This window comes from Artemia sp. Qi Xiang Cuo, chromosome 5 (assembly GCF_049724085.1).
Source record: "Artemia sp. Qi Xiang Cuo chromosome 5, ASM4972408v1, whole genome shotgun sequence".
In the NCBI taxonomy this organism is placed as follows: Eukaryota; Metazoa; Arthropoda; class Branchiopoda; order Anostraca; family Artemiidae; genus Artemia; species Artemia sp. Qi Xiang Cuo.
Genome location: NC_142798.1, coordinates 85,303,263 through 85,329,526, shown reverse-complemented (window position 1 = coordinate 85,329,526; position 26,264 = coordinate 85,303,263). Strand labels below are relative to the sequence as shown.

The 26,264-nt window shown below is 38.2% G+C and overlaps 1 protein-coding gene across 1 annotated transcript in view; it reads left to right on the top strand.

Annotated features, from left to right (window-relative positions):
• The window catches only part of LOC148952655 (putative E3 ubiquitin-protein ligase HERC4), a 132,829-nt gene that overhangs the window by 81,826 nt on the left and 24,739 nt on the right, over positions 1 to 26,264 (top strand). The window contains 5 exon segments of the mRNA XM_089089250.1: positions 153 to 280; positions 6,816 to 7,178; positions 7,473 to 7,537; positions 8,727 to 8,830; positions 22,459 to 22,725. Of these exon segments, the coding sequence (XP_088945376.1) occupies positions 153 to 280; positions 6,816 to 7,178; positions 7,473 to 7,537; positions 8,727 to 8,830; positions 22,459 to 22,725 (927 nt within the window).

Genomic DNA, 26,264 nt, shown 5'->3' with positions numbered 1-26,264 from the left:
ATTTACTGTGAGGCTTCTATGAAAATCAAGACAAAACATTAAGAAGTTTCTGTTTTCTTGGAATATAGCTTTTTGTTTAGGAAAAAGAAAATTAGTTTTGATTTTAATGCAATTCTAAATAAAACCTTTCTTAAGATTTTTCTTCTTTTTAGGAAAATTTTGTAGCGGGAGACTACAGGGTGAGGGACATACAGGAGTCCATTTTAGAAGTAAATACAACTTATGTGAAGACGATCAAGCAATGGTTAAGTGAAGACTCGGAAGGGCTAGAGGCTTTTACGTAAGTTTTCTTCAAGAACAAAATAAGCATAAATTTTCGAAAATGATAATTCCTATCTTATATAGCTGTCTCTTTGTTTTTTGAGCAAATATCAGTCTTAATCTGATTATAAAAGTAAACTTAGTTAATTGGTGTGTTTTTTTTTAGCTTGGCTCAGATTCGATTCCGACGAAATTCTTTCAATGTCATTTAGTTGTGTTTCCGCTGGGTCTATTGTACCCAAGAGGGCACATTCCTCGTCTTTTTCTGAGTTTGAAATCATGAGGCAGCGCTTCTGCGAATCTTTGGGGCTTCCCTTTTCATTCTCTTAGTTAAATTTCCTAAGTAAATCACATGGTAAACTTTTTCTTGCTCCATCTAATTCTACCTCATAATTTTCATTATTTATTTTCTTTTTCACCTGAAATGATCCTTCCCATCTTACTTCTAATTTATTGTTTGCGTCGGGTAGCAATATGAGGACTTCATTCCCTTTCGCGAATATGCGCTTGTGGGCGGATTTGTCCCATATAATAATTCAAATGGTGAGAAATCTGTAGCTGGGTTTGGGGTTTCCTTATATGCGCGCAGGACATAAGGAAGCATCTTGTCCGATTGATTAACATCATCCTACAAAACGTCTCAACGTACTAATTAGGGTTCGGTTACATCTTTCTGTCACTCCATTTGCCTGAGGATGAAACGGAGTGGTTAATGCTTGCTTAATGCCAAGAGTTTCATATCATTTTTGAATGTATGTCGATATAAAATTGGTTCTATTATCTGTTAAAACTTCCTTTGGTTTTCCATGACGTAAGACATATTTTGCTAATTTCTCAGCGATTTTTGATGATTTTACCGCTCCCATTGGGAAAGCTTCTGGGTATCTTGTACCGTAGCCAAATCATTAATAGCTAAAATGGATCTGTTTCCTGTGCTACACTCTGGGAGTAGACCTACAATGTCCATTGAAATTCTCAAAAGGTTTGCCGAAAATGGGTATTTTTTTCATGGGAGTTTTTTTTTCATTTGGTTTTTATATGTGACTAATTGACAATCGTTGCATCCTTTACACAAGTTTACAAAAATATCCTGTCTCAATCCTTTCCAACAAAAACGCTGCAAGATTCTATCTCTTGTTCTCTGGGGCCCCAGGTGTCCCCCCGTTGGGCTTGAGTGTGCCAATCTCAATACCACTTTTTTTTCAGTTCATGCCGCACCGAAATCTGTAATATTCTAGGATTTTCCCCAGTCTCCACTATTCTGTAAATTAGCTTTTTATTACTGTAAAATTGTTTAGCTTGCGGATTTTTTTCTTCGTTAGAGCTAGTTGCATTTTTCTACAGTCGCTATAATTTGTTTGTATTTCAACAAATTTTGCCGTGGTTACCCCGAGTACTCTGGCTAGTTCCTCTCTTGCTATTTCCAATTCTTTTTCTACCGTCAATAATTTTTTTCGTTTCTGGTTTTATTCCTTTTTGTCCGCCCTTTTTTGACATTCAGGTTTTTTTAGTTCTGCATTCTGTGTAAACATACCGTCACTAAATGGAAATTGGCCTTTTATTTTTTGATCCTCATTTCTAAATATAAATGTTTTTACTTTTATGACTTTAATAAATCAAATAATATTAACATTTTGATTACTAAATTATCATTATATGTATATTAAACTGACAAAGCACATTCATTTGCATTTTTTTCAGTAAAGTGCAAATTAGGTTCTGGCCTTGCGAAGGCATAGGGGTTTTGAGCCAAACTTATTTTAATTTCTGCTTGTTTTGAGTTTGACTCGGTTATTTATTGTAATTTCTCATCGTTTTTGGTTTTATTTATTTATCGAGGCTGATTTGTGGTAGTTTCACACTTGGTAGATTACTTGATTTTATTTTTGCTCATTGTTTGTTTAATAGAGTTTTTTACTTTTCTTTGAAAAACTAATTTTGTGGGAAAGCTTTTTTTAATTAATTTCTGTTCGTTTTATATTGACATAGTCTTTTCAGGGGGAAAAAAATAGCACTTTAAATCTTTTTCGTTTTTTTAAGACTATAGTTTGGCCTGCTATTTATGTGCTGGAGAAAAATTTTCACCAATTTTTTACAACATACACCCTTTTAAAAATTTGGACACAAATAGTAGTGTTTAATTTAGTTTCATACCTCCTCTAGTTGACTTGAAATGGAAAACTTTATACCATTCGCAAAAAAAATGTGTTTACTTACTTTGATAGCTTGGATACACTTACGCTATTTTGATTTGGTTAAATTTTAAGAGCAGAAGTAGCCCCGAAAGTTTGAACACAATACCCTCAGTCGTTCTTGGGATACTGCTGAGATGCCTTATTGGGAATTAGCATTAACATAGTGCATTTTGATATAATCCTAAGGCTAAATTTAATTTTTAAGCATAATGGGCAAATGAGAGGGTGGGAGGGGGATTAGTTGCCCTCCATTCATTTTCGACTTAAAAAAGGGCATCAGCCCTTTCTATTTTCAATCGAATGAGCCCTTTTCGAAGTTCCTACGGCAACTGCTTAGATACGAAGTGCCCTGGTCTAAACAACAACAACAACAGCAAAAAATAATTAATTATACCCACATCGATCTTTACTATAAAAATATCAAGCGTTCCAATCCTTTTCGACTATTAAAAAGGGCACTAGGCCTTTCGATTTCCTGTCCAATGAGCCCTTTTTAAGTTTCTACGACAACGCTTTCTATAAACAGCTTATAGGGCTGATGTCATCCTCTAAGACCTAATTTCCAGAACTTTCAACTATTTTAAACAAAATGGCCATCTCAAAATTTGATTGAATGTGTTTGGGAAAATGATGGGCTTGAGAGGGGGGTTAGTTGCCCTTCTATCACTTTCGACTGCTAAAAGGGCGCTAGCCCTTTCAATTTCCAATTGAATGGGCCCTTTTTGAAGTTTCTACATCATCGCTTTTTATAAAAAACCGTATTTGCTCCCAGGGCATAACTTACAACCCTTAACCTGAGGGCTGTTGGGGGGAGGGGTTGTCATCCTTAAAGACCTAATTTCCAAAACTTTCAACTACGTTGAATAAAATGACTATCTAGAAATTTTGATTGGATGTGTTTGGGGAAAAGGTGGGCGTGAAAGGGGTGTTAGTTGCACTCAGATATCTTTTGACTATTAAAAAGGGCACTAGCTCTTTGAATTTCCAATCGAATGAGCCCTTTTTCAAGTTTGTACGATAAAAGATTTCAATAAAATCTTATTTGCCCCCAGGGTATAATTTATAACCCTTGCCCTGAAGACTGTTGGGGGAGTGTCTTACTCAAAATTATAATTACCTAAACTTTAAACTGGGTGGAGCAAAGTGACTATCTAAAAATTATGAGTGGATGTGTTTGGGGAAATGGTGGGTGTGGAAGGGGTGTTAGTTGCATTCTAATCAATTTTGGGCCCTAGCCATTTCAATTTCCAATTGAATAAGCCGTTTTTGAAGTTTCTACGACAACGCGTTCTATAAAAAACCTTATATACCCCCAGGGCATAAATTACAACCCTTGCCCTGAGGGCTGTTGGGGGTTTGTCATCCTCAAATACCTAATTTCCAGAACTTAAAACTACGTTTAATAAAATGGGTACCTCAAAATTTTGATTGGATATGTTTGGGGAAAAGGTGGGCGTGAGAGGGGAGTTAGTTACCCTCCAATCACTTTCGACCATTAAAAAGGGCACTAGCCCTTTGAATTTGGAATCGAATGAGCCTTTTTTGAAGTTTCTACGACAACGCTTTCCATAAAAACCTTATATGCTCCCAGGGCATAACTTACAACCCTTGCTCTGAGGGCTGTGGGGGAGTTTCCTCCTCAAAAACTTAATTTCTATGTGAAAATCAACTACGCCGAACAAAATGGCTATCTCATAATTTTGATTGGATATGTTTCGGGCTATGGTGCGCGTGGAAGGGGTGTTAGTTGCCTTCCAATCACTTTTGACTATTAAAAAGGGCCAAGACACTCCAGTTTCCAATTGAATGAGCCATTTTCGAAGTTTCTACGACAGCTTCTTCGATACGAAGTGCCCTGGTCTAAAGGGAAAAAGAAATAATAAATAATACTTTGTGCCAACATCGTTCTTATAGATAGATAGATAGATAGATCGTGTATTTCCAAAGCCCAAGAGCCAGCTACACACAAAAATTTTTGAAAAATAAAGAAATCATAACAGAACAAATTACATATATGCCCCCTGGGCATAACTTAAAACCCTTACCCTAAGGGTTGTGGGGAGTGTCCTCCTCAAAAATATATTTTCTATCTGGAAATCAACTACGCTGAACAAAATGGCTATCTCAAAATTTTGATAGAATGTGTTCGGGGAAATGGTTGGCGTGGAAAGGATCTTAGTTGCCCTCCAATCACTTTTGACTTTCAAAAAGGGCACAAGCTCTTCCAATTTCTCATTGAATAATCCCTTTTTAAAGTTTCTACAACAACTGCTTTAACACGAAGTGCCCTAGTATGAAAAAAAAGATATTAATAATACATTGTGCCAACATCGTTCTTTACTGACGCAGTGCGATCGCGCTTCCTATGATATCAAAATACTTCTTCAAATGGTCAACTGTACTTCTGATAATATCTCGTGATAAATTGTTACGTCTCAATTAGCCGATTTTGTTCGCAAATTAATTAGTTGCTTGATATATTGATTCATAAAATTTATTTTATTCTAACTAGGCTACGCCCATTCAGACTTTTGTAATATTAACCCGTCTTCTTCCCGCAATTACTTATATAGCCTACTGCTGTAGGCTATTTAATTCGTATCTTCGGACAACGGGGATTCTTTTAGCTATCTCCTGGTAACTTTCCTTAACTAGCTGCCACCACTGTTTGTACTGGATGCCTTGGGACTACCAGCCATTTGATATGGTATCCTTTAGGCTACTACTCTTTGATTTCTAACGCCACAGTGGTGGTACTGCTAGAGTCTAGTAACTTTATCGACCGATTAAAAGAGCTAAACTATGGTCCAAGGGTACCACAACCTGTTTCACCACAAAAATCCATTTCTATCTCTTTCGAGGGCAAACGTACCCCTCTGTCCATATATTAATGACGGTATTTCTCACAAACTCTTTTCCTATCCTACATGGATTCGCGGAAAATAATCTTACATAGTTGGAGAAAATGACTCACTTTTAATCTCCCGAAGGTCAACTCCATCAAAACACGTATCTACAAACTGAAAACAGACAAAAAACAAAGTCAATACTTTAGTACAAAGAATTTGGTGTCGGGGGGGGGGGCACCCTAGATTGACCCTGGCCAATCCTTTAAATGAAAGCTTCGAATTCAAACACTTTTTGAATGTCATTAACTATCAATGGCCAAGTCCAGACAGACAGAAATAGATTTTATCCCAAAAGTGCATTTATTGCGAAATTACTGGCTTGGTAACGAGACTCTAACTTGTAATTGAAAATTACATTATAAGCAAATCTAAAAGCAAATGTAATTAAGATAAGGAAAATAGGTCATTTTTTTGAAAAAAGAAAGAAAAGGGGTAGGGAGCCCCAACACGTATCTTATGGGTGAAAGAGTTTACAAAATCGGAACTTATTGGTTTTTTCAACCGGGGCCGAACGAAGAGTAAGACATTCTTTTATTGTTGAGAAGAGATCATAGGAAAAATTTCAAATGAGGGAGGAACCTCTGGTATCCGACATGGGTTGAAAATTATGACGTAACCGCTGTAGTACAAGCAGTACAAGAGTGAGATTTATTTCCCGTTTATTGAAAATATATTAACAAATAGAGTAATAATGAATAGAAAAAAGAGGAAAAAATATAATGCGGAATAATCTACGCAGAAAACAAAAAAGAAAACGAAGCAAACCAATTAAAACAGACCAAATCAAAACAGATATATTAAACATGAAGATATTAACACGTAATAATCATGGTGAGCAACAACTTACTGCCAAAAAAGAGTCTTCACCTATGGGCTTATTTGTGAAAGGCTAAACAAGAGCCAAACGAGCTGATTTGAGATTTTGCTGCTTACTAAGTTGAACAGAAGCAGCAGAGGGCTAATAAGAACTTGGGTCAATCACAAGTATGAAACTTTCATTCTCAGACCAGTCTTAAAATATACGCATTTTCTGATAGGGAAAAATTTCCGCAGCTCAAGAGAACGATCTGCTAGGACTCGAGATATCATCTGAATAATTCAGTAGCATAATACATATTCCAGGAAATACCCAACTTTGTGAAACAACCTGTAGCGGCTCAGCAACACTATTATTATACGAAGGAGGGGAGTGAATTGCTTCCTCCCTAATGCCTGTTCATACAGGGATCAATGCATCATGTCTATTTACCTGAATAGACGACGGGACATCTCAACTGTTCTTTTAGCTTGCGCTTCTGATCTCTAAGCCCTATGACAATAAACCTAGAATATGAATTTTAGAATAACCAGTTGATGAGCAATTAATGAACTAAATTTACAACTTTGAAAATGTTTTTTTTTCTGTTTTTATTTTTAATTTTTACTTAATTAATTTGAAGTTCTTTTTTAGATTTGTCGAGAGTGTCTTTCAATCCTCTTCATGTTTAAACGGGTCCTTTTTGAAAAACGAATCTCATTATGGATGCTCATCTAGCAATCACGGAATTGAAATTGGAGAATTAGAGAGTACATTTGATCAGTTAAGTCGTGTTGAAAGTGACTCAATTTTAAAAGTAGTCTTTCAGAAATTGAGCGGTGGTATGGTCCCCAACTTTAATTTGCCTTTGCCTCATCCTGAGGCCCTGAGGATTTTTATTAGTGTTCCCTTCTACCATGAGATGATGAGGCCAGAACATTTTACTGAGTTGCAGATACCATTTGCCCGCCTTCTTCTTGATGTGATTAATGATAAATTACAACGAAGCGGTTATTGGTAAGTTATTTGAATTACTCTTAAAACAGTTTGATTTAATACGCTTTCTTACGTCTACAAATTTTAGGTCCTTGCTTAATGTTTCATGGACATCGTTCAGTTAACTTTTCGGTGGTCCAATTGACTAGCAAACTGAGGTTGGACCTTGGGCGTGGAGCTGTAAACCCCACCACACTACAATTTGAAAAATCAACCTGATTAAGATGTAATTATGGAGCTTGAGAATTAAAAAAGTCTTACGAAATAAAATCGAGTCTTTAGATTGTTTAGACCAAAGTAGTATGTACAAATAAGTGAATTGACGAAAAATTCTTTTTGTGGAGCCCAGGATCCCGAACATAAAACTCCGTGGTCAATGGGTAATTTACAATCATTTTCTAGATTTTTACGCTCTAGTGTAATTAAGGTTTCACTAAGACTCCTTCCAGAACCAATAATGGTACTTGTTAAGAATCGGGTAGTCCGGTACTTGTTAAGAATCGGGAGATTGTATTACGAGAACAGATAGGCATTATAAGTACTCATTATTTTTGAAGAGTTTTGCGTAATAAACTTTGGAGCTAACAATTTTTTTTTTTTATCTTGGATCACAGGAACAGCATGGTTTTTTAACAAGTAGGAATAGAAATTATTTTGAATCATTAAATGATATATTTGGTATTGGCATAAAAGTTAAATTGACATCTATTACTTTCAAATATTATTAAGAATCTACAACCAACATAAACGTAATCTAAAGCAAAAGAGCTAAAAAGTGAAGTTTATCGAAGTTGTTCTTAAGTCAGAAATAAGGAAACCTTTCGAATTTTAAAAGGGTAACTTGATTGGCTTTTTTAGCAATACTATCTATAAAAATTGCCCTTCATTTTAGGGGCTTATTACCTTTTAGACCCCTCCCTTATTGCAGTCGTGCTGATTAACGTCTTGTTTTGCTGCTTAGATCCTGCTGTCCATATTAATTAAAAAAGGGTATGAGTTTCCTCAGCCGGTGTTGTGGGGCTGAGCTAAGCGAGCATATTCAATCTATGGGATAGAGCAATAATCACATGAAATGAAGATTAGTGATTTCAAATCTCGGGTGGTTTCCGAAAAAAGAATTTTCAGAAGATTTTTTGGCAAGTTACTAGTATGTATGGATTAAGAAAATAATGTGGCTTTTCTTAGTTTGTCCATGGATTGTAAAAAAATTCAGTTGAAAAACATTCTTAATACTATGCACATAAGTACACACTGGAAAGTGTTACAAGTTTGTCCAGCAGTGAATTATTTAGTTTTTCTTATCAATGGAGTTCGTAAATTTGGCATCTGAGCAACTCAGTGAAGTTTGGCTCGTCCTTGTGGCACTTTATTTCCAGATTGGCCATTAGATTAGCGCTATTCGTTTTTATGGTCATATCCTAAAGACAAAATACAAGAAGAAGTTAAATGACCTATCGAGAGCGCCAAAACCCTTGTGGGTGCTTTGTCTAAATTCGTGCATCGGAATGCACGTCCGAAAGATTGTTATTTTTTTTTATATATAAATATAATTCTTTTGCCTCTTTTCAGATAACTGGTATGAAGACTTGCCAGCTGACTGTTTCCTGCGCGTCATTGGAATATACAAGAAAATTATCGTGTATGTACTTAATCAGCCTGGATTGCAGTTAACTGTAAGTTGTATAGTCATATACACAATATTGAAAACAGAAAATTTGCCTTCTTTGTCTCTACTTTTTAGATTTGTCTTAACGGTGCTTTTTCTTGGTAACAGGATATTTTGGCATGTACAGAACTTTGACATGTTGACAGAGAAATTACTCAAGGAAATGCAAGGATTATTTTATTACTAGAGCTTTGTAGCGGTATATCTGAGGTGATCTGTAGATAATAATGATGACATTGATCACGATGATGAATGTGACAACGACGAAGACAACAACAGCAACTTGGATGCTATTAGTGATTATTGTGACGGCAACTGTTGGCGTCAATTTCGTCTTCTTCTTTTTCTTTGTTAGGTTAGGATCATTGGAATCTATTGTCGTTGTTTTGTCGTGGTCATCATAGTTATTATTGTTGTCGTCATCCTCGTCACTATCATTGACATCATTCCATCTTTCTGGTGGTTTCTCAATTAATTTTTCATTGCGAGTTGCTCCTGGAATGATCGTCTATGACCTGTTCTCTGCTATTGCTTTCAAAAAAAAAAATTAAAAGTTTTTTTTGCGCAGTCTCAGTGAAACCCAGAAGGATAGAGACGACGGCAATGACAGGGATGATAATGAAGGGGACAAGGACAATAATTACAACATATGGTCTTATGAGAGCACATCTAGTGCTTTTAATTTATTTAAACTAGACTAAAGTTTGTTTTGCCAGTATTAAGCTGAACATTGGAAAGATTGTCCTTTCCAAAACTGTTAAAAAATTCTTTTTTGTTGATTGTTGTTTGGCATCAGTTTCGCTGGTGTCCTGACAATGGTAATCCAGTATGTTGTTTATTTGAGGCATTTTGAGTCTTTGATCTGACATGTTAAGTTGAAGAATGTCATCATTCTTCTTTCATTATTCATTATGCTTGTGCATCTTTTAATCTGTTTGCTCCTGGCAAGTGTTATTATCTAGGCTATATTGTTCTGTATAATTTGGGTACCAAATAGATTACATGTTTACTTACTTACTATGGCACCCAATAAAATTTCAAGCCGATGAAACTGGGCAAATTTGGCTAATATCATAAGAATAGGCAATTTAGATTTTTTATTCGCTAATTTCTTATCGCAATCTGAAAATACGTCTCTATTATGTCTTTTTAAATCATTGTAGAACTTTCAATAACTTCTTTTTTAAGTCTTCTGTCTATTTGTGGTTTGCAAACTAATTGGAACTCACGTTATGAGTATATATGAATGATTCACTTTTAAGTTTCCACATAGTGATTGATATTGCAAACTACGCTTGTCGTATAATTTTCGCGGGGGAGCAACTTTTATTATTATTATTATTATTATATTAGTGACTTTGGTTTACTTTAACAAAGCACTAAGGGTCGAACTCTGCTCTTTTAACAGGAAGCATGAGCCTCGGGTTCGATTGATCTATATGACTTCATATTTGGAAAGCTGCGTATGATTCTTGCCTGAAGGCAAAACAATGGCTTTTGCTTGTCCTTGAACTTTTTTGCTTGAGCTTGTACTAGTCTTTTGCTTTAGATTATGTTTATATTGGTTGGAGATTCTTAATGATATTTGAAAGTAATAGATGTCAATTTAACGTTTACACTAATATCAAATATATCATTTGATGCTTCAAAATAATTTCTATTCCTACTTGTTAAAAAACTAGTGATCCAAGTTAAAATAAAACATTTTTAGTCAATTGCAAAGTTCATTTCGCAAAATTCTACAAAAATGTTGGGGTACTTGTTAAGAATCCGGCACGCCACTAACTTTCTTCAAAAAGAGGTCTGGTGATGTTATAGAGCCCCCAGGCCCACTCTACCTCCAATAATACATATTAAAAACGTTTGCGTGAGTCTACTTTAAGAAAGTGCAATTGCCCATGTTTTTTCCTAAAATATTAGTTGTGGGAAAGCGCAGAAGCAGGAGGTTAGGGGCATAGATTTAATATCATTGCTTAGTTCTATCTCTAAGGTCTCTATATTTCCTCGAACGAGTTGGTACTGAAGGTAAGGAATGTTAGAAGTGCCTTAGGTACTCTTTGAGCCTCCAATTATACAGATAAACAATTATTGTTCAATTTTTTTTAAACAAATGATTTTGCTCCAAACAAGACGCAACGTGCCTGCATTTCAGCTAAAAAGTTGACCGGGAAGAAAAGGGAATGACAGGAGTGTTCACTTCTATGCCTCCAGCTAATCTTTGCACCGAAAAACGACTTTCCTCAGTTTTACACTAGACCAGGACCCTGCTCATTTTTGAGTAGTCATATTTTTTTTTTCAAATGTGTATTATAGCAATGAATTATCAGCCCCTCACACTTTCAAAATGGTTGACCCGCGTAAAAAAAAACAAGTTAGGTATCAGTTGAAAATTTTATTTTCCTGGCATGGGAACGTTTTCTAGTATCACGAAAGAAAGGAGTGAAGGATAAGCCTCAATTTATTTAGCATTGTGAAAGCTGTTAGAATTAAGGGGAAAAATAAAATACTATTCCTCTGCCTCATTCCCAAACAAAGAAAATACAATAGCACACTCAACTGTAATTATAAAGAAAAAGAATGTCTGAAAAAACAGGCGCAAGCACTTTCTGACCCGTTGGAAAATAATCTTTTTTTGGACCTATAGATTTTTGTGTTAATTATTTTAAGAAATTATTTTGGCAAACGGGAAAGGGAACTGTCGAACATTTCAATCACTTTTAGATTATAACTTAACTTAATTTGGAACTTCTGCCTGTTTACTTGAATGGAGCATCGCAAGCAGAAATTAGGGCCAAAGAAACAAATCGTTGGCAGTAGAACTTTGGATACCTGTTCAAACATAGACTGTAAAACACTGCTTAATCTTATACAATGATGACGGCTATCTTTGGTATCTACAAATTATACAGGAAGGGGATGGTTTGATCCAAAACAAATATCAAGAGAAATGATTCTTCGATTTCCCGACTCAAAAAATGCGCTGATTCCAAATTTGTAAAGTTTTCTCATCTAGGTGTTTCACAAATATGTTTTTTTAAGGTCGAGGTTGATTTTAAGGGGGTAAAGTTCGTGATATAGGTGTACAACAACAAAATTGATGTCTAGAATAGGGTATTAGATCACGGTGATTATGGAAATCACATTTATTTGAACTAACAACTAAAGGTTAGGTTTTTTTAGGTTGAGGTTGATTTTGAGGAGGTGAAAATTCTCGTTTCCATATAAAGGCGTATAACAACAAAATTGATGTCTAGAATAGGGTACTAGATCACGGTGATTATGAAAATCATCTTTATACGTCAAATTAAAACTTTCATTTAAATATTCCATCAGTGTTAAACCACGCTGAATCTGAAAGAAAGCGGTCTTAAAATGTAGAATGACAATTATCATCCATTTCGATGGTTTACTTACTTACTTACTTAGGTCTCGGCCATCCTCGTGGGACGTTTTGGGGCCACTCCTCTTGCTAGCTCATGCGTAAGGGCTCGGTACATTGCTCTATCTGGTGCGATACGTGATAACTGGGCTATCTTGACGTTGTCGAAGTGGAAGATCTCCATCCATCGTTTTCGTGGTCTGCCTCGTGGACGAAGGCACTGGAGGGATCCTTCAAGGGCAATTTTGAAGGTGGCTCGGCTCCATTTGCTTGACGTGGCCGAACCAGCGCAGTTGTTGTTTCTTGATTTTACTGAGTATGGTTTCAGTGGACTGGAGCTTTTGACGTACTTCCACATTTGTGATTCGGTCAGTGTATTTGATTCTAGAAATGCGACGGAGGCATCTCACCTTAAAAGCTAGAAGTCTTTTTTCGTCTTCGGTTTTCAGAGTCCATGTTTCACATCCATAAATAACTATGGGGATTACTAAACTGTTGAATAGGCACATTTTGAGTTTGTTGGATAGGTGGTTACTTTTCCAGAGGTTGGCTAGTCTTCGAAAGCTAGAGCTAGCAAGTGCAAGTCGACGTTTCACGTCAGAGCTATGGCAGTTATCTGAGGAGAGTAGGCTACCAAGGTACAGGAAGTGATCAACCGTTTCAACCTGTCTCCCGCCTATGGTGATAATGGGCGGGTTGTCTAGTTCACGTCTCGTAGTTACCATGACTTTGGTCTTGGTGGCATTGATCTCCATCCCGAACGGCTTTGTGGTATCGTAGAGTTTATCAGCTTGTGCCTGCAATTCTTGTGTAGAGTTGGCTAGCTCAACAATATCATCAGCGTAGGCAAGATTCTCTATTAACACCCCTCCTATTGTTGCGCCATATTCCGACTGCATCATCGACAGAACGCCATTTAGAAAGTGGTTGAAGAGATGTGGTGATAAGATGCAACCCTGGAGTACTCCGGACGAAGTTGTAAACTCTTCTGACAACCCATCAACGGTTATTACTTGGCCTCGGAACCGGTCGTACAAACTCTTGATTATTTGGACTATCTCATAAGAGATACCGCAGTGAAGCAGGATATGCCATAGTCCTTCGCGCCATATCAGGTCAAATGCCTGACGGAAATCAACGAATAGTTGGTAGAGTTCTTGGTTGAATTCGATGTGTCGTTCCATGAGTTGCCGAACGACAAATATCTGATCGATTGTTGATCTTCCAGGGCGGAAGCCGGCCTGATATTCTCCAATGGCAAAGGCAGTTGTTGCTTGAATGCGTTGGAGTAGGATTTTTGTCAGGACACGTGACTTATGGCTCGTGAGGGTGATCGGACGGTGGTTTCCGCACTCTTTCTTTGACCCCTTTTTGTGAATGGTTACAATGGCAGCCTTGCACCACTGACGGGGTACGTGGCCGGTTTCCCACACCGCAGACACAATGGCATGGTACAGATCAGTTACATCATCCGATCCGACGTTAATGAGTTCAGCGGTGACTCCGTCTGGGCCAGGGGCTTTTCCTTGTTTGAGCGTCTTGATTGCTGACTCGGTTTCTGACTTGAGTGGGGGTGGTGGTCTGAGTTCTTGGTCGGGTATGGGGAAGCGGGGTAGTATTTTAGGATCCGCAGCTACTGGGGGATTCAGTTTTTTATCGTTAAAGTATTCTTTCCTTCTTTCAAGTTTCATATTTGAATCGTAGATCTCATTTCCGTCTTTGTCCAGGATCACTGATGTTTGCGGCTCTTTTTTACGGCTTAACTCGCATACCATTGTGAAAACTACTCCGCTATTCCGCTATTTCGATGGTTTAACTAACGATAAAAACATTCTCGACTTTTTCAGTTGTATAATATACAAATGTGAAAAAAAACGAAAAATCAATATTCATAGATCTTCATCTATGAATATTGTCCTTTGGTTGGTCCTTTTCGGCCAACTGTCTAGGGCTAAACGGAAAGCAGGTCGTCCTCGTCTGGGGTGGAAGGAGGTCATAAAGAAAGATTTAAAAGAAATGGGAACTTCCTGGGAAGGTCTAAAAAGGGATGTTTTGAATAGATTGGGATGGAGGAGGAGCGTGCGTAGTTGTGATGGCCTCAGGTGGCTTGGTGCTGCGTTGAGTGGTTATTAGTAGTAGTAGATAGATCTTCATTATCTTCCAGATCATCTGAGCAGTCGATTTTGCAGTTACAGTGAAAAACTGCAATGAGAGAGTTAGGGGCAGTGGGTAATCTACCAAAGATAGGGCAATATAATTCTGAATTACCCCACCGAACTGGGCACGGTCGAGATTACATCCCAGGGTCTTCCAGGGCTCAACTTTCAAATAAACTCGAAATGAGTGGAAGCTGCAAGCATCACTGGTGAAGGGAGAACTATATACTCTACATATGAAGCAGGTACTGTAACTTCCTCGATGAATTTAAGATGACGCAACTGATTAAGGGTTGAATTTGAGCCTGGACACTTATACAAAAACATCATTGCTTTCTCCCCAGCTGCTAAAATGTTGTGCTTGGTGAATAATGGGTCCATTAAAACTTCAGCCGATTCTCAAAACTCGTTGTTTTTTTTTATCAGAAGCTGTAGTCCCGCTGACTTCCCAATGCCATAGACATGCAAAGTTGATTCGCACCCAAGAAAGGCGTGGACATACCCGGTTGTGCTGTGTATCCAAGATCCAAGTTTGAGTTTCGTTGCAATTTTATCCCAAATTCTGTTCTTTGAGATTCCAGCTCGAGGCTCAGAGTTAAAGTAGATCGCTTGGCTACCTGTCTCTGTGTGAACAAACACAGGATTATAAGCAGATCTGTGTCGTCTTCAACCAGGACAGTAGGCATGAAAGAAGTAGATCGAACTGCAGTTAGAGCAGTGAGTAGATCAGCGTCACCCTCTGCTTGGTATACCTGACACCCAGCTTTGGTCAGGTACTCACTGGTCTTGGCTATGATTGCTTGCTTGTTTTTGAATTTGCTTAAGAACGCTTCTTACTTTGTAGAACAGACCTTATTCCTGCTAAAACTTATCTGTGGGTACGGCCATGTCCCTTCCAGTCTCAAATGGGGTATGTCTTTGATTGAAGGGGCTTGGTCGTATTCGTCGAAAACCACCGACGTCCTTTGCACCCCATATTTGCGTTAAACGTAGTCAACGTACTTCTGGCAGATACTATCATAAGTTGAGCTTTTTTCCATGGGACTCGGTGAAGCAGTGCCCCACCATCGAGAACTATATGCTTTTCACTAAAATTTTTGACGAAGTCTTCCGTTTTTGGCTGCTGCTATGCAATCAGACGCCACATCGCATTGGTAAAGGCATGCTTCTCGGCTAATCGTGGAAGTCCGTTGGCTTCAAAAAGTTACGGAGGCGGTGAACACAATTCATACTTAAAGTATGACTCCAAATCATCGTCGCTATTTCCACAATTGTCGCCAGACTTTTTCTTGAATGTGTACGTGTTGACGTTTTCCCCTGTCATGCTATTCTTGATTTCTTGTCTGATGGATCTAGCCATGTCGACGTTGAATTTTTCATCAGCCGTAACCTCAGAAGTATATTTCGCAAGCTCGGATCTTCTGCGAAAGGGATATTCTCAGAAAGAATGCAAAGGAGCTTGTTAGTGTCATGGTTGATACGTTCAATCCTCGACTCCCTAACTTCTTTGTGCTGTTCGCTCGTCTCGTATTTGACCTTAGCAAAAGTTTGCATCGAGGAATTAATTGCACTACAAGTCGGTACTAAGAGTAACCAAGTCAGCCTCTGCAACTCATTCATGCAGCTTCCCCTTGCAAAGACCACCGTTAGTATTCAACGAGCGCGTGAGTGTCTGCTCAATGACCAGATCTGATGACTTACTCACCCAAATTTTTCGGATCTGCGGATAACATACCTCCCGTTCTGGAAATTGTCAAACACTTTGGGATTGATAGCTTCCAGCTGTTTCCTATTTTGCAAGTACATCCTGGCAGACTTTGCATATAGGAAGTGGTTGGACGCTGCGAAATACAGCAATATATCTTCAACTACCGTAAGGTGAAGATCCCAGTTCCCCGCACGCTCTGCTTGGGTGAACTTCCTCGAAAAACCTAATTTTTAGTTTGCATTCCAATAAAGGTAATTTCCATAATCACCTTGATATTATACACTAGTCTAGACATTAATTTTGTTGTTGTACGCCTTTATATGGAAACGTGACTCTTTAAAAATCAACGGCAACCTCAAGTTTTAATTTTATCTTCAAATAAAAATTATTTTCGTAATCACCGTGAACTATTACCCTATTCTAGACATCAATTTTATCGTAGTACGCCTCACACACAAATTTCACACACCCCCCCCCCTCAAAATCAACCGAAAAAAACATATTTGTCAAACACCTAGAGGAAAAAACTTCGTATATTTGAAATCAGCGCATTTTTCTGAGTTGGGTAGTCAAAGGATCATTTCTTTTGCAGTCTGATTCCGGTTAGGCCCTTTTTTTCACACACTTCCTGGACTACAGCATGGTTAACTGTATCCACGACTTCTTACAATTGTTTAGTTATGCATGGTTTTTGTTATGAATTAAAAAAAAATTTTTTATACAAACTAAGCTTTTACAATTGTTTAGTTATGCATGGTTTTAGTTATGAATTAAAAAAAAAATTTACACAAACTAAGCTTTTCAAAAAAAGTAAAGAACTCCATTTAACCAAAAATGAACAAAAAAAGAATCAAATAATCTACCAAGCATACAACTACCATAAATCAATATCAATAAATAAATGAAACCCAAAACAAACAGAAATTAAAATAAATAACAGAGTCAAACTCTGAACGAGCAGAAATTAATCTGAGTAGGGTTCTAAATCCTATGCTTTCTAAAACCCAGAATATAATTTGTACTTTACTGAAAAAAATACAAATGAATTAACTGAAAAAAATGTGCATTGTCAGTTTAATTTACATATGCTGATAATTATTCCTTAAAATCTGAACTAATTCTTGATTTCTTAAATTTATAAAAATGAAAACATTTTAATGAATTTTCCCCGTAAAGTACAGATTATATTTTGACTTTCTAGAAAGCATATGGGTCTAGAACCCTAATCAAATTATTTTCTGCTCGTTTTGAGTTTGACTCAGTTATTTATTTTAATTTCTGTTTGTTTTGGGTTTCGTTTATTTATTGATATTGGTTTGTGGTAGTTGTAATCTTGGTAGATTATTTGATTCTATTTTGTTCATTTTTGGTTTAATGGAGTTCTTTACTTTTTTTTGAAAAACTAATTTTGTGGAAGTGTTTTAATTAATTTCTGTTCGTTTTATACTGACAGGAAAAAAGTCTTTTTCAGGGAAAAAAGACTGAGCCTCTTCTAAAGTTAAGAAACCATCCCTTCCATAAAAACCTTAAATACCCCATTGGCATAACTTACAACCCTTGTCCCTAATTTCTGGGGTTTGTTTCAACCCCAAAAGCCTGGTTATATGATATTTAGACAATTTTAAATTTTTATTAGATGCATTTCGGAACAATACGACGTGTGTTTTGTGTGTGTGTGGGGGGGGGTAGCTGCCCTCCGATCACATTGACTATTAAAAAGAGCTCGAGAGCGTCTAATTACCCATCCTATGAGCCCCTTCCGAAGCTTATATGACCATGCTTTCTATAAAAAAAACTATATGCACCCAGAGCATACAACCCTTGCCCTGAGGGCTGGGGGGTTTTGTTATACTCAACAAGATGACCATATCAAAATGTTGGTGCGAAATGTTTGGGGAAATGATGGGCGTTGGTTGGGGGGGGGGTGATTCTCCTTCCGATTATTTTCGATTGTTAAAAAGGGCAATAGAATTCTGAATTTCCAATCGAATGAGTCCCTTTTGAGGTTTTTACGACAACGCTTTCTACAAAAACCTTATATTCTCCCAGGGCATAACTTACAATCTCAGCCCTGAGGGCTGTGAAAAATGGGTGTAACAAAATGTTGATTGGAAGTGTTTGGGGAAATGATGGGCGTGGGAGGAGTGTTAGTTGCCTTCCAATCACTTTCGGCTATTAAAAAGGGCACAAGCCGTTCCAATTTCGAATTGAATGATCCCTTTTTGAAGTTTCTACGACAACGCTTTCTATAAAAACCTTATATGACTCCAGGGCATAACTTACAACCTTTGTCCTGAGGGCTGTGGGGGGTTTGTCATCCTCAAAGACATAATTTCCGGACTTTCAACTACGTTGAACAAAATGGCTTTCTCAAGTTTTGATTGTTCTGGGAAATGGTGGGCGTGAGAGGGTGGTTAATTGCCCTCCAATTACTTTCGACTATTAAAAAGGGCACTACTCCTTTCAATTTCCAATCGAATGACCCCTTTCTGAATTTTCTACGACAACATTTTCTATAAAAAAACCTTATATGTCCCCAGGGCAAAGCTTGCGACTCTTGCACTGTGGGTTGTGGGGGGGGGTGTTATTCTCAAAGACCCAATTTCAAAAACTTTAAACTACGGTGAACAACAGGGCTATCTCAAAATTGTTATTTGATGTGTTTGAGGAAATAGTGGCGTATGAGGGGTTTTTTTGCCCTCCAATAACTTTCTGCCGTTAAAAAGGGCACTAGCCCTTTCAATTTCCCATCGAATGAGCCCTTATTGAAGTTTCTACGATAACCGTTTCTATAAAAACCTTATATGCGCCCCCAGGGAATAACTTACCACCCTTGTCCTGATTGCTGGAGGGGGGGGGGTTGTCATCCCCAACGGCATAATTTCCAGAACATTCAAACTACGCTGAAAAAATTGCTATCTCAAAACTTTGATTGGATGTGTTTGAGGAAATGATGGGCATGAGAGGGGGGTTAGTTGTGCTCCAAGCACTTTCGACTTTTAAAAAGGGAACTAGCCCTTTCAATTTCCAATTGATTGAGCCCTTTTTGAAGTTCTTACGACAACGCTTTCTACAAAAACCTTGTATTCCCCCAGGGCATAACTTACAATCTTAGCCCTGAGGGCTGTGAAAAATGGCTATATCAAAATGTTGATTGGAAGTGTTTGGGGAAATGATGGGCGTGGGAGGAGTGTTAGTTGCCTTCCAATCACTTTCGGCTATTAAAAAGGGCACAAGCCGTTCCAATTTCCAATCGAATGAGCCCTTTTTGAAGTTTCTACGACAGCGCTTTCTATAAAAAGCTTATATGCTCCATGGGCAATAACTTACAACCTTTGTCCTGAGGGCTGTGGGGGGTTTGTCATCCTCAAAGACATAATTTCCGGACCTTTCAACTACGTTGAACAAAATGGCTATCTCAAATTTTGATTGAATGTCTTTTGGAAAATGGTGGGCAAGAGAGGGGGGTTAATTGCCCTCCAATTACTTTCGACTAATAAAAAGGGCACTAGTCCTTTCAACTTCCATTTGAATGAGCCCTTTTTGAAGTTTCTACGACAACATTTTCTATAAAAAAACCTTATATGTCCCCAGGGCAAAGCTTGCAACTCTTGCCCTGTGGGTTGTGGGGGGGGGTGTTATTCTCAAAGACCTAATTTCAAGAACTTTAAACTACGGTGAACAACATGGCTATCTCAAAATTTTGATTTGATGTGTTTGGGGAAATAGTGGCGTATGAGGGGGGTGTGTTGCCCTCCAATCACTTTCTGCTATTACAAAGGGCACTAGCCCTTTCAATTTCCCATCGAATGAGCCCTTATTGAAGTTTCTACGATAACTGTTCCTATAAAAATCTTATATGCGCCCCCAGGGAATAACTTACCACCCTTGTCCTGATTGCTGTGGCGGGTTTTCATCCTCAAAGACATAATTTCCAGAACATTCAACACCGTTGAAAAAATTGCTATCTCAAAACTTTGATTGGATGTGTTTGGGGAAATGATGGGCATGAGAGGGGGGTTAGTTGTCTTCCAATCACTCTCGACTTTTAAAAAGGGCACTAGCCCTTTCAATTTCCAATCCACTGAGCCCTTTTTGAAGTTTCTACGACAACATTTTCTATAAAAAACCATATATGCCCCCAGGGCAAAGCTTGCAACCCTTGCCCTGTGGGTTTCTGGGGGAGGGGGGGTTATTCTCAAAGACCCAATTTCAAGAACTTTAAACTACGTTGAACAACATGGCTATCTCAAAATTTTTATTTGATGTGTTTGAGGAAATAGTGGCGTAAGAGGGGGGTTTGTTGCCCTCCAATAACTTTCTGCTGTTACAAAGGGCACTAGCCCTTTCAAGTTCCCATGGAATGAGCCCTTATTGAAGTTTCTACGATAACTGTTTCTATAAAAAACCTTATATGCCCTCAGGGCATAACTTACAACCCTTGCCCTGAGTGCTGTGGGGGGTTGTCATCCTCAAAGACATAATTTCCAGAACATTCAACTACGTTGAAATAAATTGCTATCTCCAAAACTTTGATTGGATGTGTTTGGAGAAATGATGGGCGTGAGAGGGGGGATAGTTGCCCTCCCATCACTTTCGGCTTTTAAAAAGGGCACTAGCCCTTTCAATTTCCAATTGAGTGAGCCCTTTTTGAAGCTCTTACGACAACGCCATCTATAAAAACCTTATATGACCCCAAGGCATAACTTGCAACCCTTTCCCCGAGGGGTGGGGGGTTGTCGTCCTCAAAGACATAATTTCCAGAACTTTCAACTACGTATTGAACAAAATGGCTATCTCCTAATAGAGGGGGGTTAGTTGCCTTTCAATCTCTTCTGATTATTAAAAGAGCCCTAGCCCTTTCAATTTCCAATCAAATGAGCCCTTTTTGAAGTTTCTACGACAAAACTTTCTATAAAAAACCTTATATGCCCCCAGGGCATAACTTACAACCCTTTTCCTGAGGAGTTTGGGATGTTTGTCATCCTCAGACATAATTCCAAAAATTTCAACTACGTTGAACAAAATGGCTATCTCAAAATTTTGTTTGGATGTGATTGGGGAAATGGTGGGCGTGAGAGGGGGGTTATTTGCTCTCCAATCACTTTCGACGATTAAAAGGGCACTAGCCCTTTCAATTTCCAATTAAATGAGCTCTTTTTGAGTTTCCTTCAACAACGCTTTCTGTAAAGTGTCACGAGAGTCGTATGTACGACTTCAATAACTTCAGAAGAGTTATCTAAATTTTGGTATTGTCTTTTTCCTGTTTTATAAGAGGCTCTGGCCTACATTTTTTCATTAGATTATTATTATTATGAAAACAATATGTGCCCCCAGGGCTTAACTTACACCCCTTGTCTGAGGGCTCTGAGCGGGTTATCATCCTCAATCACTTAATTTCCAGAACTTTCAACTCTGTTGAACAAAATGGATATCTCAAAATTTTGATTGGATGAGTTCTGGGAAGTGGTGGGCGTGAGAGGGGGGTTAGTTGCCCTCCGATCACTTTCGACTATTGAAAAGGTCACTAGCCATTTCAATTTTCGATCGAATGAACCCTTTCTGAAGTTTCTACGACAACGCTTTCTATAAAAACTTTATATGCCCCCAGGGTATAACTTACAACCCTTTCCCTGAGGGCTGTGGGGGAAGTGTCCTCCTCAAAGAAATAAATTCTAGATCTTTAAGCTACGTTGAACAAAATGGCTGTCTCAAAATTTTGATTGGATGTGTTTGGGGAAATGGTGGGCGTGGAAGGGGTGTTAGTTGCCTTGCAACCACTTTCGGCTATTAAAAAGGCACAAGCCCTTCCAATTTCCAATCGACTGAGCCCTTTTCGAAGTTTCTACGACAACTCCTTCGATACGAAGTGCCCTTGACTAAAAAGAAAAATATATTGTGCCAACATCGTTCTTTACTTGATAGCAGGACAGACATCGATTTCGCAAATAAAAAGAGTAATTGTTTATTTTTAAAGAATTTATACTGAAATCAAAAGACGATTTGTTCGAATATAGCTTTTAGGCATGCCAATGCCTAAAAAAACAAAGATAAATAACAACCCATCAGATGGGGTTTTATCAATGGTGCTGTACCTAACCTGAAATTTTGAAGGAAAATTCCTGTCATCCGTATGTTTCTCCCTCTCATTGGTTATATCTTTGGTAGACTTCTATGCCTGGAAAACAGTAAAAAAAGGAGATTGACCATAACAGATTATTAAAACTATTCCAAGCATTTAGCTAACCTAAACTGTCATCGATATATTCCTTTAGTATGGCGCATCTTTCGTCTCACACTCAGGATCTGAAAAACTACTGGGCTTCGCAGTTTTGTCTCCCTTTTCTCATTTTTTTGTATCGTAAAACTAAGGATACTTTTCTTTTTTATAGGCACCATGTCGTGATGAGAATTTACGTTTATCTCTTGAAGTTCTTAGAAAATTCTATGCCATCAATCAAAAGCGTACGAAGCAAATAGGATGTGAAAAGTTCTACATCCCTGAGCTCACAGAGAAAGTTCACATACCTAAAGACTATATGCAATGGAGCACCTTAGTGAAGGACTCTCCTGTCCCTGGATTTTTTTTCTGCAATTATCCATTCTTGTTTGATGCCATGGCGAAGACGGTTCTTCTTCAAACAGATCAAGCTTTGCAGGTAACTTTAACTTATGATTTATGTTAGAACAAGTTAAGCTTTGTGAGAGAGCTAACTATGACTTTATCTTCAGTTTCAATATGTTAAATGTGTCAAATTTAGATCTTCTCGAATAGTTTAAGCTGTGTAGGTTACTTTCTAGCTTGACTACGGTAAATATCTTAATGTGGAGAATATCTCACGGAAAACTATTATTCAAATAGATCTAGGCTTACTGTGAACTCTTGATTTCTAAATTAATTCAGTTAAATCTGTAGTTTTTACTAAATTAAAACACAATAGTGACTGCTTTTCTAATTCTCCTTTCTTTTTTTTTCTTTTTTTTTGTAAATATGAAAAATAGGGAACCTATCCAACCATATGAATTATTGGTCTGTCTGTATCCAACTGGATGGATGCCCCTTAACAAATTGCTGAGAGTTTAAATGTCAGCCAGAGTGTCACCTCATTGGCTTGAAATGTCACTCGTTTGGCGTTTGGCATACAAAAACAAAAGCATATTAAAAGCTCTTTGGAAATGTTCTAGCATGTTTGATCGAAAGCTTTTATCCTGTATTAGCTGGTACCCAGTTTTTTTTTTCTCGTGTTTTTTTCTTGTTATTTCTCTGTGTGTTTGAGATTCAGCGTTAATATAATATATATACTACGTGAAGATATTTAACTACAAAAATATGCCTTTTTGCATATCCCCTTTTATAATAGCCCCCTCCTATAATGGCTTGTTTTCTGAATTTGTATTTTTTACATTTTTATTGAAAGCTATGGTCTGTTATTTGGTGACACTTACCCAAGGATTGAATTATGCGTTTGCATACTGTGGTTCCTAAGATGTTTGTATTCCTAGAATTTTGGTTTTGTGCTTGGCATTCTTATCCCATATCAGAGGCAACGCTATAGCGTTGCCTATAGTAAAGGCCATACGGCTCCAATGTTTTATTTTTTTTTTTTAGAGATACTTCATATCAAAGGGGTCGTCGTAAAAAATTTAAAGGGGGCTCATTTGATTGTAAGTCGAGAGTTCTAGTGCCCTTTTTAAGGGTCAAAAGTGATTGGAAGGCAACTAACACCCCTTCCACGCCCACCATTTCCTCAGACACGTCGAATCAAAATTTTGAGATAGTCTATTTTGTTCTAGGTAGTTGATTTCCAGATAAAATTAGGTTTTGAGGAGGACACTCCCCCCACAGCCCTCGGGGCAAGGGCTGTAAGCATAGCCCTGGGGTCATATAAGGTTTTTATTGAACTCTTTGTCGTAGAATCTTCAAAAAGGGTTCCTTCGATTGGAAATTCAAAGGTCTATTGCCCTTTATAATAGTCAAAAGGGATTGGAGGGCAACTAACCCCCCTTTCACCCCCACCTTTTCCCAAGCACATCCAATCAAAATTTTGATATAGCCATTTTGTTCAACGTAGTTGAAAATTCCGGAAATTAGGTCTTTGAGGATGAACCCCCTTCCCCCCCCCCCCCCCCAGCGCTTAGGGCAAGAGTTTTAAGTTATGCCCTGGGGACATAATAAGGTTTTTATTGAAAACTTTGTCGTAGAAACTTCAAAAAGGGCTCATTCGATTGGAAATTGAAATGGGTAGTGGCCTTTTTAATAGTCGAAAGTGATTGGAAGGCAACTAACACCCCTTCCACGCCCACCATTTCCCCAAACACATCCACTCAAAATTTTGAGATAGCCATTTTGTTCAACGTAGTTGAAAATTCTGGAAATTATATCTCTGAGGAGGACACTCCCCCCACAGTCTTCAGGGCAAGGTTTATAAGTTATGCCCTGGGGGCATATATGGTTCTTATGGAAGGAATGCTCGTATAAACTTCAGAGGGGGTTCATGTGATTGGACATTAAAAGTCCTAGTTCACTTTTTAAGAGTCAAAAGAGATCGGAGGGTAACCAGCCCCCTCCCATGGCCTTTTTCTCCCAAATGCATCCAATAATAATTTTGAGATAACTATTTTGTTATAAATACTTCAAACATAAGATAGCAAAAACTCCGGTGTCGACACAACCCCCCAGGGCCCGGGGGTAGGTTCTTCAAGCTCTGCCCTGGGGGCATATATGGGTCTTATGGAATGGATTCTCTGATTAAGTTCAAAGAGTGTGCATTTGATTGGAAATTCTATGTTCTAGTTCACTTTTTAAGAGTCAAAAGAGATTGGAGGGCACCTACCCCCCCTCCCTCCTTCTCGCCCTTTTTTCTCAAACCCGTCTGATAAGAACTTTGACATAGCCTTTTTTAAAAAATGGTTCAAAGACCATATAACGAAAACTCCGGGGTCGACCCAGCCCCCCAGGGCCCGAGGGCAGGCGTTGTAAGTTGTGCCCTGGGGAAATATATGGTTCTTATGGAAGGGATGGTGGTAAAAACTTCAGAGGGGGCGCGTTTGATTGGAAATTGAAAGTTCTAACTCAGGTTTTGAGAGTCAAAAAAGATTTGAGGGCAACTAGCCCCCCCCTCCCGCCTACGCCCCGTTGTTCCTCATGCGGCCGCTTAAAATTTTGTGATAGGCCTTAAGTTAAAAATTTTTAAAAGTCAGATAACAAAAACTCAGGTGTCGACACAACCCCCTCCGGCCCGGGGGGAGGCGCTGTAAGCTATGCCCTGGCTTATATATGGTTTTATGAAAGGGATGCTCATATAAACTTCAGAGAGGGCTCATTTGATTGGAAATTGAAAGTTCGAGTTCACTTTTTAATAATCAAAAGAGATCCGAGGGCAACAAGCCACCCCTCCCTACGCCTTTTTTTTCCAAACCCATCGGGTGAAAATTTTAAAGACGTTTTGTTTAAAAAAAAATAGTTCAAAGGTCAGATAAGAAAAACTCCGGTGTCAATAAAACCCACGAGGGCGTTCTAAGTTATGCCCTAAAGGCATGTATGTTTCTTATGAAAGGGACGCTCGTACAAACTTCATAGATGGCTCGATTTATTGAAAATCGGAAGTTCTAGTTCACTTTTTAAGAGTCAATAGATTTAAGGGCAACTAGCCCTCCCCCACCCCCTTTTTCCCCAAACCCATCCGGGACAAATTTTGAGATAGCCAGTTTTTTTTTTTTAATTTCAAAAATTAGATGACAAAAACTCCGGTGTCAACACAACCCCCCTGGGCCCGGGCGGTAGATGTTGTAAGTGTTGTCCTGGGGGCGTATATGGTTCTTCTGATAGGGATGCTCGTACAAACTTCAGAGAGAGCTCATTTGATTGGAAATTGAAAGTTCTAGTTAACTTTTTAAGAGTCAAAAGATGTCCGAGGGTGACTTGCCCCCCCCCCCCCACACACACACACCTTTTTTCCCCAAGCCTATCCGAAAAAAAATTTAAAATAGCCATTTCATTAAAAATAGTTCAAAGGTCAGATATGAAAAACTCCTTCGTTGACGCAACCCCCCAGGGACCGGAGACGTGTGTTTTAAGTAATGCTCTTAGGGGATATATGGTTTTTATGGAAATGATGCTCGTATAAACTTCGGAGAGGGTTCATTTGATTGGAAATTGAAAGTTCTTGTTCACTTTTTAAGAGTCAAAAGAGATCGG